This window comes from Belonocnema kinseyi, chromosome 2, assembly GCF_010883055.1.
Source record: "Belonocnema kinseyi isolate 2016_QV_RU_SX_M_011 chromosome 2, B_treatae_v1, whole genome shotgun sequence".
Taxonomy (NCBI): domain Eukaryota; kingdom Metazoa; phylum Arthropoda; class Insecta; order Hymenoptera; family Cynipidae; genus Belonocnema; species Belonocnema kinseyi.
The window spans coordinates 114,622,798-114,637,085 of NC_046658.1; the positions used below are offsets into that span (position 1 = coordinate 114,622,798).

The following is a 14,288-nucleotide window of genomic DNA, read 5'->3' on the forward strand; positions in this document are numbered from 1 at the left end:
TTAAAAAATATTCAAGTAAGTTTGAAGAGATATTTGGAGGTTTTGAAATAATTCAAAATTAATTTAAAATTCGAAACGATTTTAAATAATTTAAAGCAAGTGTCTACCTGAAACAAAATATAGATTTTGGCAGATTTACTAGAAATAAAATCTATAAGCTTTTTAGGATTCTCGAAAAGCTTAAGAAGAATAAAAAACATTTCCTAAGAAAATTAAGAATGATTATTTATTTTCAAGAAATTATTTAAAAAGATTTAGAAAGATTTATAAATTCATCAAAAACGAATGTGGATGATTTTAAGAAAAATTCGAATGATTTAAAAAGATGTTTAGATGTTCTGACTAAAATTGCAAAAATAAGTTAAAATTTGAAAAAATGTGAAACAACTTGTAGATGTTTCAAAAGTTTGAAATAAAATTTAGAAGCATTTGAAGGATTTTAAAACTATTTAGAATAAAAATAATTGAACTGTAAATTTAAAAAGTGTTCTCAGTTTATAAAAAAATACAATCGTTCAAATTTAATGTTTATATCTTAACTTTGCCTATAATAATATAATTTTTTAATTTTTTAAATTCATTGATACAAAATTTTCGAGTTAAACAATTCTTAAACTTCAGTTTTTAAAGTTAAAAATTCAAGAGTTCCACTTTGAGTGCTTTCATTTGCAGCTGAGTTTTTATTATTTCAAATGGAAATTTTTCTAGCTTTAGTGTTCGATTTTTTAAATTTCATTGACCGTAAAAATTTTTTTCAAACCGTGAAAAAACCGGTAGATAGAAAGGGCGAGAAATTAAATACTCATATCTAGTAAGTAGCTTCAAAAAAATGTGTAACAGGAAATTTTAGTTAAAAAAGGGGATTAAAAGGGGATTTTATTTTTTTTTAAATAATGGAAGTGCCCTCTTACAACAGAGCTTTTTCTTTAACCCGATTTCTAGTCACGTTTGTATTAACAAATTTCTTAGCTTACTTTAAATATTCTTTGAAAACTACCACTTTCTGGTGATAAAAATACACCAGAACAAAATTCAAGAATATCAAAGATTGAAAAATAGATTAAAAGAAGCAGGATAGAATAATTCTTGTGTTTTAGTTTGATCATAATGTATTTTTATCAGTAGATAGATTTTAATTCCTTAATATAATCAACTTTATTTAGTGTATTCATTCCAACACAGAACCCTGAGTTTTTAAAGTATTTTTCTGAGTAAGAAATAATTTGAAAGACACAAAAATGACTTGTCGAAATCCAACTTTTTTTTGACATTTCATTCCTCTTGTTTGAAAAGTTAACTATTAATATTTTTGATTGAAAATTGATTTTTTTTAGATAAAAATTATTTTTGGTAGAAAATTTAACTACTTAATTGAAAATTAACTTTTTTGTTGAAAATTGATATGCGAGCAATTGCATGTCAAATCATCTGAAGAATTTCAGCTATTTGTTAGTGACTATATTGAAAATAATAAAATTAAAAATGTTTCTATTTTTTTGAAATCTTCATAACTTTTCTGTTTTTAATAATATGAAGGTCTAATTTTTTAAATAATTGGTAAAAAGCGCAGTTTTGAAACAAATATTTTTTGGAAAAAAAATTTTCAAAAACTTCTTGGATTTTTCAATAACGAATATTTAAATTGATTTTATGAAGAAGAAAAAACGCTTTATAACGGGATTTTTCTTATTTTTCGAGAAATCAATAAAAACGATGCTCATGATGCACTGTGGTTTTTTTTAGAAATTCAGTACCCAAATAATTTTTTTAATAGAAACCAAAAAAAAAGCACGAAGTTATGAAAGTTGAAAAAAAAGACATTTTTTTTCTTTCTTTACTAAAAAATATTTCCTGGTTAAATATTGATCTTTTTGGTTGAACATTTTATTATTTTGTTAAAAATTAATTTTTTTCTGGGCTGAATCTTTCTTGGAGTAAGCTTCATCTCGTTGGTAAAAAATATAACTATTTTGTTGAAAATTTGTTTATTTTTTAAAAATTAACATTCTTATTGAAAGTTGATATTTTTGGATTGAAAATTTATCAGTTTTGTTGAAAAATCGTTTTTTGTTGTCGGAAATTTTAATTTTTGGGTTGAAAATGAAAGTATTTTGAGGAAAATTGAAATAATTGGTTGAAAATTCCTCTTTTTTGTATAATTTTTTTAATACAAATCTTTTACTTGAAATATTAGTATCTACCTTAATTATTTTTTTAAAAAGAGTTTACTTCGCGAAAATGTTTCTTATTCCCCCTATTTTTCGAGGTTTTTTGGTCTTTTTTGTATTTAGTTTCTCGATTGAATCGCTAGCGATTTCTTCGGTGTCGATGATTTTCTTCAAACGTACAAAATCAGCAAATAAATAGTTTAGGAAATATTTTTAATTGGTATCAACAAAAAGAATCTCTTTCAAAGCTTCTTGATTTCTAAATTTCGAATTTCTATTTATGATACCTAAGAAAAAAACTTGTGTCAAAATTCTCAATTTTAAATGTTTAAGGGGACTTTTCAAATTTAATGGGAGGTGGGGAAAAAGGTGATGAAACATGATCACTGCTATAACCAGTTGCTACATTTATGACCCCAATTTTGGAATAAATTCGTCTTTTTGGTTTGAAAATGTACATTTTTGGTTGAAAATTTTTCTTTTTGGGATGAAAATTCAACGATTTGGTCGAAATTTTTTTCTTTTCTTGACTCTTAAAATCTATTTTGGTTCAAAAGTCAACCATTTTCTTGAAATTTCGTCTTTTTGGATGAATTAAACTACTTTTTCATTCATAATTGTATTGGGTATTGGGTTTATGTAAAAATTTGAGACCCCTTAAGACAGAAAAATCTATTTTTACAAAGGTGTTTCAAAAGAAAGGAGTTCGTAATCCAGTTATCTTGGATAAAAATGCAATAATTTAGCGTATTCTCAAAACATTTTAGACCATTTTTTCAAGATTTAAAAATTCTATGTATGGCTATTCATAGTACTCAGAAACTCGAACAAGTTATCTTTGCAACTTTTTTCGATAAAAAGAAAATGATCAGAGTTATAGCATTTTCAAGATCCCAAAAATTAAACTAAAATGAACATTTTAAGGGCATGTGACACAGCCAAATACCTATATTACCGACATCACTTTTTCAGTTCACTGAATGTTTTTTTGAACCTAAGAACTTTTTTTGTAAATAAAATATCGAGCTGAAACCTTGGAAAATGTATTAGAGTGCAATAAACTACGTTTAGGTACTGCATTTTGGTAGGAACTTCACTGAAAATTATTTCATCTTTTTTCTAAACCTCGACATTTTTTGAACGTTCGAACTTTTTTTATACATAAAATATCGGTCTCAAACTTTGAAAAATGCAAGAGCCGAAAGAAAACTACGTTTAAGTACAAAGCTTAATAATAAAAGATGTAAAAAAAATTCTTCAACTATCAATTCCATCGGTATCAGTCGGTAACGTTGTACACGAAAATACGAACCCTCTAGAGCCTCGTCTAGTGGCTCATAGTTTATAAAATATAGTTTATAAAAGATAGTTTTCCTTCGGCTCTTGCATTTCTCAAAGTTTGAGACTGATATTTTATGTATCAAAAAAGTTCGAACGTTGAAAAAATGTCGAGGTTCAGAAAAAAGATAAAATACTTTTCAGTGAAGTTCCTACCAAAATGCAGTACCTAAACGTACTTTATTATACTCTTATACATTTTCCAAAGTTTCAGCTCGATATTTTATTTACAAAAAAAGTTCTTAGGTTCAAAAAAACATTCAGTGAACTAATAAAGTGAGGTCGGTAATATAGGTATTTAGCTGTGTCACATGCCCTTAAGCCAAAAACGCAAAATATAAAAAAAAGCCAAGAGAAGAAAAACGTTCATTTTTGGAAGCCCTGAAAAGATCTACATATTTGCCATTATCTTTTTGAAAGGACGCGTAGTTTTTGTTTTTAGTCGTAAAAAAAACAATAAAATAAGAAAATTTAAGTTTTGGACAAACGACACAAGTGGACACAAGCTGTGAAGAAATTGATGAGACAAAAGTTGCTCTTACAAAAAATAGCGTAAACTCATTCAAATTTGTCATAAATAATTTTTTAAAGGACACGTAGTCTTTGTTTTAATCGTAAAAAATAAGAAAAAATTGAATTTTTGGAAAAACGACACACGAGACGAAAAAATTAAGACAAAAGTTCTTTAACCAACAAAATATCTACAGGTTTTTTATAAACTCTGGTTATAAAAATCTATTAAAAGTAAAAAAATCAACTTTTTAGAAAAAGGACATAAGTTGCAATAAAATGTTTAATAATAATTTTTATTTTAATAGAATGCGTTTCTTAAATGATAGAAAGAAGAAAATAAAAATACTTTTGTTCCAATACTAATGCATATTATGAATAGTAATAATATAAGTTTATTTAAATGATATACATTTTTCAGGGTAGCTAAAAATTAAATTTAATACAAAATAAGAAACAAATATTAAGGTAATCATTAAAAATAAGATTTGTACTTTATTTTACAATATCTAAATAGGCAGCCCCAGATCGAGGTACAGAAATTCTTTATTGAAAATGTAACTTTTTTTTTTTAAATCGTATTTTTGCTAGAAAATTAATGTTCTTGATTGAAAATTCATATATTTTGAAATGCAACATTTTTACTTGAAATATTATAATTTTGAAGCGTTTTTTAAATTGATTTATCTTCAAGGTTTGATGTCAAAAAGCATCTCTTTTAAAGCTTCTTGATTTCTAATGTCGTGAATTTCCGTTTATGATTCCCAAAAAAAAAAATCTCGATTTACGGTGCTTATTTCAAATTTGAGGGATGAATAATTCTATTTTCTCTATTTTCCCATATTTTTTTCCAGGTCACACGTCTCTGAGTCAAGCAGAACCAACACCGTTTATGATAGAATGGATACCAGATATCCTACCAATTTCAAAAATTGGAGAACTCAGGATAAGATTTGAGTTTGGTCATGTAAAGAATGAATCACCTCAACGGTGTAAAAGAACATAAATGGTGAAAAAGGATTGAAATATTAAAGCTGAAATTATTTATTAATATAGTCTACGTTTAACGTGCATTTAAACAAAAATTGCATAACCGTAAAAGCTTAGCTGTCGAAGCTAATTACTGACTCGTTTCGATTCTTATCCAAAAATGAGAGCATCAGCAAACTAGCTTTGTAATTCTCTAGATCCAGACAATTTATGTAAATAATATCTATAAATTGGATTTTATTATTTTAAGCTATGAACTATCTAACAGTAAAAAAAACTACGCAGAAATTAATGTACAAATATATTTATTCAAGTAACGAACCTTTAATTCGGCCTAATAAAGTCACTTTTTTAAAGTGCTTTGATTAAGTACATTATCTTTTTCTTTATAAACTACGTTGTACGCTTTTGCCTTCGCTTTTTATGAAATTTCGTTCCTAAGTTTAATGTGGATCATCAAAAGTGGAATAATTTTATAATAATTCGTATGTGAGCAATTTTAAAAATAGGAAATTAATTACACAAATTAATCAAAATCGACATGATCCACGTTAAATAAGCTTAAATTATCTTATTTTATACATTAAGTTGACATTCACTTTCTTACAACATAAATTGAAGGTAACTTAAAGTTCCGAGTTAAAAAGTATGTGGTATATAAATAAAAATATTTAATAACTTTTTAAAGCTTTTGAAAACATACTTTTTAATCTCACAATATTTTTGGGACAAATTGTCAAATCAACTTTGGTATCACTCAAGGTGAAAGCTAAAAAATACAAACAGCAAGCTCGGGGAATGTTTCTTAAAAATGTATAAATTTCAATTACGTATTTCTTTCAGAATTTCAGTGACTAATAGCCAAGAAGCGCTGTCGATTCGATAAAAATTACCTTAAAAATAATACTATTTATTGCATAAGCTCGTATGGCTTAATATGCTTGCTTTTCTTCAACGGTAAATTAATTACTGATGCTTTAATTAGCACTTGTTTATATGAAATATTATTTGCGTAATCTAAATCGTCTTTTTATTCTTGCTTGGAATTTTTTCGATAAGAATTCAAAATTAAGTAAAGTAATCTTGAAACTGAGCTTAAAATAATGGAACTTCTTATTTCATAGACTAGAAGCACCATAAAAGAAAACGCCCTAATTAGTTTCAATTTGCTGTCAGTCTTCCAAAAATGATATATTTAGTTTTCAAAAATTAGGTTACACTTTTCTAATATTGCTAATCATTGCAGAGCCAATACGTTTCTGGCCAATATCAATTCACTTATAATTCAATAGTATTCATTTTTCCATTTATACATAAGTATACGTGCATAGATAATGATATTCAATAGAATGATCTATAATATATTCTGCAGTAGAATTCTGAAATATCCAAGAATTTATGTTTGAGCAAATGCTCTCGAGAATATGCTCAGAATTTTAGCTCTTAACAGAGAATTTATAAACAGAGAGTCTACTTGAAGACTGGAAAAACATTCCCTGACAATTCCAGATTTTTTCCAGGTGTAATTTTTGACGAGTTTCTTATAAAAAATGTATTTTTTCAGTTTCTAGGAATTCATCTTAGAAGATATTTATAAATATTTTAGAAGGATAGATTAATTAGATAATTAAATTAAACTAAAATATAATTAATCATTTCTTGAATTTGTCTCTAAAATTTCATTAATCTGAACAATAACTCATATTTTTATTTTATTCACTTATAATTGAAATTCAGTGCATATTTAGGTAAAATAATGTGGTCATTGTATCAAATTTAATTTAAACCACTGCAAATTCTAGTTTGTCAAGTCGAAATTTGGATTTTCAAACAAAAAAAAAAGATGAATTTTTAACAAAACAGTTGAGTTATCGACTAAAAAGATTAATTTTTTACAAAAAGGGGATTAAAAAACAAATACATTAATTCTCAATCAAACCTTTGAACTTTCGTCTAAAAAAGATAAATTTTTAATCAATCAGCTGAATATTGAAATTAAAAATATCAGTTTTCAATGAAAAATGGAACAGTTAAATTTTCAGTCACAAACAATTATTTTTCCACCAAAAAAATACAAATTTATTTTTAAATCAAATTGAAGTTAAGTTTCAACCAAGTAGTTTTAGTTTCAACCAAAAGGATGATTTTTCAAATAAAATGATGAATATTTAATTGCAATATTTGAATTTTTAACCAAACTAATGAATTTCTTATTAAAATTATAAATCTTTATATAAAATAATTGAATTAGAAACAAAAAGATGAATTTTTGAGAAAAAAATTCAATTTTGAACCAAGTAGTTTTATTTTCAATTAAAATTATGAATATTTAACTGGAATACTTGAATTTTCTACCAAAAAGATGTTTCAAAACAATAAATGAATTTTTAAAGAAAAATTTGTTTTCAATTAAATATTTTCATTATTAAAGACGAAAAGAAAAATTTTCAAGCAAATAATTGAATTTTAAACTAAAAAATGTCAAGTGTGAACCAAAAATGGAATAGTTCAATTGTAAACAGAAAACATGAATTTTCAACTGAAATGATCAATCTTCAATTGGAATAGTTGCATTTTCAGGTAAAAAAAAATAAATAATTTGCAAAAAAATAAATAATCATAATAAATAATTAAATCTTCATTCAGAAAAGATGCATTCGGAACGAAAAATGTAGTAGATGATATTTAATCCCCGAAAAGTTTGATATTTTGAATAAAAAAAATGGAATCTTACCAAAAAGAACGAATTTCCAACAAAATACATGAATCTTCAACTAATTATTTCGTTCATAATTCCTGTATTTTATTGAAAATTTGAATTTTTGGGAGGATATTTTTTAAGCTTCTTGGTGACTAATTCCTCTTTTTTATTGAAAATTCCTTTAAAAATTCAAATATTTGCTTAAAAAATCACGTTCTTTGTTATGAATTTGACTATTTTGGTAGAAAATTTATTTTATTGTTGGGAATACATTTTTTTGGTTGAAAATTAGTTTATTCTTATTTAGAAATTAATTTTTTTAACTAAGAATGAACTGTTCCTGTTTTTTCAAAAATTGATCTTTTTCGATTGAAATTTAATCTTCTTGGTTGAAAATTAAGTTTCTTACTAAAATTTAATTAACTTGTTGAAAACTCGCATAGAAAATTTATCTTTTTAGTTGAAAATTCATGTATTTGGCTAAAAATGACAATTTTTAAGTAAAAAATGGATCATTTTAGTTCAAAATACACTTTAACCAATCCATTTTACAACTGACCGTTTTTTGATTGAAAAAAAGTGTAATCTTTTTCGGTAAAAAATGTTCTGTTTTCTACAAAATTAAACTATTCTAGTTTTCGTTAATAATTCATTTTTGTTTTTATAAAAAATTCCACTATTTAGTCAAAAATTCTTCTTTTTTGTAGTAAAAATTAATATTTTTAGTTGAAAATTAAATAATATTGCTAAAAATTCGTTTGTTTGTTTGTTTAAAATTTACTTTTCTAACTGCGAATTGAACTATTCTAGTTTTTGTTTGTAAATTTCTCTTTTTTAGACTCATCTTTTGGGTTTAAACATAAATTATTTTGTTGACAATTCATTTTCTTCTTAATTTATTGTTTTAACTGAAAATTTAATTCTTTTTATTAAGTTAAAAAAATTATTTTTCTATGCAAAATTTTACATTCAAAATTCTTTTTTTTAACATCTATTTTTCAAACATTATAACTATTCTAATTTTGGTTGAAAACTGATATTTCTTAGATGAAAATTTATTTCCATTGTTGAAAATGAGTTTTTTATAGAAAATTAATCCTTTTTATTGAAAATTCTTTTTTTTATTTGTAGATTTATCTTTTATTTAAAAATTCATTTCTTAGGTTCAAATTTTTTTTTTATTTGAAAACCTAGACAAATTTAGAAAAAATATGTTTTCTATTACTTTGACTTCTTTTACCATTTAAATTAAGCTCCTCTTCCCAATTTGAAGCGATACATTTTCCCGTGACATTTAAATAATGTAATTATTATTAATAAAGACATAAAATAAGATTTTTTAAATCCTAATTCAAAATGCTTGTAAATGCTCATTAAATTCTCAAAGCACATAAACGTCGAGCATATTCTCATGTTTGTGAGAACATCAATCTCTCGGAGAAAACTTGTTGAGCTAAAACTGCATAAAATAATTCATTAATCTCTTTTAATTCTAGACTTGTTTAATTTCCAAATGTACACCGATTGCCAAGTCAAGAAGATATTATTCTCTTTCGTTTTCAATATTTGAAAGGGAAGTATTCTTTTATAAAGATTAACAGAATCAATTTACTTTACATACAAAAACACGGGAATCAACTCAAAGGTGGGCCATTGTACGCTAAGCCTCTAGAGTAGAAATCTGGTGGAGTGTCTGTTACCACTAATTGCACTTTGTCTGATTTTTTGTCAGCTTCAGACACTGAATTCGAGGAGATTGCTTTAAAATAAGTACAGGGCCTTTCTCCCTCGCCGTAAACGTCTACGTGATATGGGGGACTAAGAATGTCTAAAAATGCTGCGGGTCCTTCTATACACAAAATTTCGTGTAAGTTTTTGTCCCGGGGAGTTAAAACACAGGCAGGATCGTTTTTCTTGACTACGATTGGCGGATGCTTAATAGCCGATATTTCCTGATCTGGTTTTATAATGCAATCGCCTTCGTTCTGAATTGTGTAGCTGTTTATTTTCACGGTGCCACTAAGTACCTGAAATATTAGAAAGGAGAATAGAAAATCATATAATTGATTTTCGTAAACGCGGGGATAAAATTTAATTTATTTTTATGAGAAAATAATCCCCTATTTTTTCGATTTGTTATAAATAACTTTGAAATTTTTGTGTTTTCTTTTTACTTCTAATTACGGTAAATAAAATATGATTTAACCACAACCACAGTACCAAAATGACATAAACGTAAAAGAAAAAATAGTAACCTTGCATATTAATAAATTATTGAAAAAAAATCGCCAAGAAATCCCGAATGTAAATAAATCAGCTATTGTGAAAGCGTTACATCGAAAAAAAATTAATTCTAAATAATACATTGCACAAAATTTTTCAAACTTTCAGAAGATTTTAAGGGTTTTAAATATTTAAAAAAGTAAATCAGACGTCTAAGATTTCAGAACATTTCAAAGATTTAAAATTATTTCTACTTTTTTAGAAGATTTCGCAGGGATTATAATTATTTTTATGATTTCAAATGAATACAAAAGATTTCAAAAAATATTTCAAAGATTTCATCAAAATTTCATAGAGATGTCAAAAGATTAGAATAATTTCAAAGATTTCAAAAAGGGTACAGTACAAATATTTCAAATATTTCAAAGGTTTTAAATAGTTTAATTTTTGTTCGAATATTTTAAAAGATGTCACAAAGAATTCAAATATTTTAATGATTTCAAACTAAGACACAAGATTCACAAATATTTCCATGAATCCATACGGATTTTTAAAAGATTGCAAGATTTTAAAAGAGTTCACAAGGAAACATTTTACAAGTATTTCAAAGAATTTATAAGGATTTTAAAAGATTTCAAGAATTTCCGAAATTTGAAGTTATCAAAGATTTTAGAACATTTCAAAGTTTTAAATAATTTCAATACATGTCAAGAAACTTGAGAAGATTTCAATGTTTTCAAACGAACATAAAAGCTTTCGCAAACAAAGATTTCACAAATATTTTAAATACTTCAAAATATTTCAAAAATTTCAAAAGATAAAAAAATTTGACAAAGATTTCAAAACTTTTAAGGATTTCAAAGATTTTTAAATTTTCACAAAGATGACTTACGTTCGCAAAAAATTAATAATTTGTTTATTTATGATTCTGCTTTATTTAGAAATTGTTGGCCAATACAAATATATGTGTGTGTGTGTGTGTGTGTGTGTGTGTGTGTGTGTGTGTGTGTGTGTGTACTAAGGGCAATAATGGACATAAATATTAATTTTTTTTTCTTAAATTTAGGGCTAATTATCCGATATAATTGAAGTAATTTCAGGTAATGAAATATTTTTTATTTATTGCAATTAAAAGTAAAAAAATCTAAAAGTTAATTACATCAAATTTTCGACAACAAAAATTCGTCGCGAACCTCTAAATCTTTTGTCAACAAAAATTAAAAAATAGGGGACTACTTTTTCATAAAAATCAATCAAATTTTACCTTCGAATTTAAAAAAAAATCGAAAAACTAAGACTCCTAATGTCACGTTTTTATAAATTAAAGAAAAGGAATCACAGCTCTCAGTAGTGAAATTTTAGGCAAAAGAGAGAATCTTTTCTAAAAAAAGGGCTTTAAAGAAGATATCATTTATTATTAAACACTTTTTATATCATTTTGGTATCTCCTGAATATTGAAGAAAAATAGCTTCTAACAGAAGTGATATTAAGTGATATTTTTAGAAACTTTTTTCGGCATTTTTGTATTTAAATTTCTTAACTTTAAAGTTAATTCTTTTGGGTTGAAAAGTTTATTCTTGTCAAGAATTCATCTTTTTTATTAATAATTTTATAAGATGGTTACAAGCTTTGTTGAAAATTCAATAATTTTAGAAAGTCATCCTTTTGGAATTTATTCCGGTTTTTAAATCCCGAATTACTCTCTGAATGATTAGACTTATTACGAAGAGAAAAATATCATTTACTGTAAAATGTAAATATACATAGGAGAAAAGATTTTATCCAGAAAACCTGCTTTCAAACCAAATTGTTCAATTTTTAACTTTTTGAGAATAAAAAAAAAATGAATCTGCAACATTTCCATGAAAAATTGAATAGTTAAATTTTCCATTAAAAATAATTATTACCCTTCCAAAAAAAAATGTTAACAAAATATAAAAATTTTCAAACAAAAAATTGAATTTGCAAACAAATAATATAATGTTGAAACCAATACTTTTCTACTGAAAAAAAATTCAAAATTTTAAAACAACAAAAAACGAATTTTTAAGAAAATTGATAAATTTTCAACGAAAAAAGGGCTAGACTGCCAGTTTAAAGTCTATTAACAACAAAAAATTTTTTAAGCAAAATCATTTAATTGCGAACAAAATCTTTATCAAAACAGATGCATTTTCCAATGAGAATAATAATAATTTAATACCAAAAAACACATGACCTTTTAACTGAAAACGGTCACTTTACAAGAAAAAAAAATTAGAAAGGATACATTTTCAACCAAAAATGATACAGTTGATATTTAGTTTGAAAAAATTTTGTTTAGCAAAAAAATAATGGAATTTTCAACCAAACAGATAAATTATCAACAAACCAAAAAACTATTTTTTAACCAAAATATATGAATTTCTGAACAAGAAGAATAATTTTCTACTAAAAAAGAAGAATTTTCAAGAAAATTTCAACAAAACTGTAAAATTTTCGTCTTTAAAAATGAATATTAAAACTAAAAAAAAAAAACTAACCAAAAATGGAATAGTTACATTTTCACATAACAAATTGAATTTTCGACAAAATATTTTAATTTTCAACGGAAGAAATGAATTTTCAACTTAAAAATATAAATTCTTAACCAACAATGAAACAGTTATTTTTTTAATTTAAAAAGTTAATTTTCAATAACAAAAACACAACCGAATTAACTATAGAATAGTTCAATTTTTAAAGAATGACACCAAAAAGATAAATTGCTAACCTTTTAGTTGAATTTTCAATTAAAAAAGATAAATTAAAAAAAATGGAATTCTTACATTTTAACCAAACAAATTAATTTTCAAACGAAACGAAGAATTTTTAAGCAAATAATTTTTTACTGAAAAAACAGAATTTTAACTAAAAAAATTTGATTTCAACTAAAAAATAATTTATTTACAAGCAAAGAAAGATATTTTCAATTAAATAGTTTCCTAAAAGACGAAATTTGCAAAAATTTATTTGCAACAAAAAAAAAGAAGAATTTTCCATAAAATAGGTGAATTTTCCACGATGAATATTATAGTAACATTTTAAGTAAAAAAATAATTTGTCAACTAAAGAAGATAATTTTGTAACCAGAGATTTTTAATTTAATTTTTATATATTAATAGATTTTCAATTAATAATAAAATAATTTTTAATACAAATTCAATATTTATATTTTTATACAAAATTTTATTAATAAATTTAATTATTATATTTGTTTAGTTTAATTGTTTGGTCAAAAAATAAATAAAACAAAGTAATTCAAGAAAATGGTTGCATTTTTATCAAAAACATAAAGAATTTTTACGAAAAATATTAATTTTCAAAAAAGAAGAAAAGTTTTCTACCAATAAGACGAATTTTCATCTATAAACAAAACAAAAAACGAATTTTCAACCGAAGAAATTAATTTCCAACTAAAAAATATAGATTTTCAAAAAAGAAGAATAATTTTCTACCAAAGAAAATGAATTTTCAACTAAAAAGAAAAATTGTCAAGCAAACAGGAAAGCAATTTCCAATAAAAATGTTCAATCGAAATGCTATCGACAAAAAACTATTTCACTACACTAGTCGACAACATAACATTAGAAATCAAAGAATTTTATTGTTCATTAAAATAAAAATTCTCTTTGTTCCCCTTAAATGTGAACTGAATTATTAATTGAAACAAATAAGAAAGTCCAACTATTTTTCCTTGAATTCAATCGTTTTTAGTTTAAAATGTCTAGTATTATATTTTTTGATTCAGAATGCATCCTTCTCGGTTGAAATTTTTTTCATTCGGTTGAAAGTTAACTTTCCTGGTAAAAATTAAAAAAATTTGTATATATTTTTTCTGTTTTAAGTTAAAAATCTTGTTTGGTTGAAAATTGATTTTTTGACCTGAAAATGTAACTGTTCCATTTTCTGTTAAAAATTTATCCTTTTTAGTTGAAAATTCAACTATGTGGTTGAAAATTTATCTTGATTGGTAGAAAATTATTCTTCTCGTTTGAAAATTCATCTATTTTGTTCAAAATGCATTTCTATGGTTGTAAAAAAAACTGTTTTGATGAAAATTCATTTTCTTGTAGTTGAAAATTTAAATCTTTTTCCAATCATATTTTTACTGAAAATATAAAGATTTTATACTTGGTTGATTATTAACCGAAAAAACCGAAGTTTTAACAAAATATTAAAGTGGTGAGGCCAAAAAATTCCACGTTCTAGAGACAATGAATCGGGGTCATGTGTAAGAAGCGCAATATGGGAAAGCCCAATGAGACCCGCACGAAAAATAAAATTATCATTTGACTCATTTTGCTTATCTACTGTGTCCGTGAGTGTCAATAACACT

General features: G+C 24.6%; 2 protein-coding genes across 2 annotated transcripts in view; one reads left to right on the forward strand and one right to left on the reverse strand.

The window, feature by feature from the left end:
• Positions 1–5,378, forward strand: part of LOC117167513 (uncharacterized protein C2orf42 homolog) — a 28,209-nt gene extending 22,831 nt beyond the window's left edge. Inside the window, exon 7 of the mRNA XM_033352512.1 lies at positions 4,871–5,378. Coding sequence (XP_033208403.1) covers positions 4,871–5,022 — 152 coding nt within the window. The 3' untranslated portion in view covers positions 5,023–5,378. The remainder of the gene's footprint in view (positions 1–4,870) is intronic.
• A 3,479-nt stretch (positions 5,379–8,857) lies between these two features.
• The window catches only part of LOC117167353 (2-aminoethanethiol dioxygenase), an 8,312-nt gene continuing 2,881 nt past the window's right edge, over positions 8,858–14,288 (reverse strand). The window contains exon 2 of the mRNA XM_033352222.1: positions 8,858–9,734. Coding sequence (XP_033208113.1) covers positions 9,342–9,734 — 393 coding nt within the window. The 3' untranslated portion in view covers positions 8,858–9,341. The remainder of the gene's footprint in view (positions 9,735–14,288) is intronic.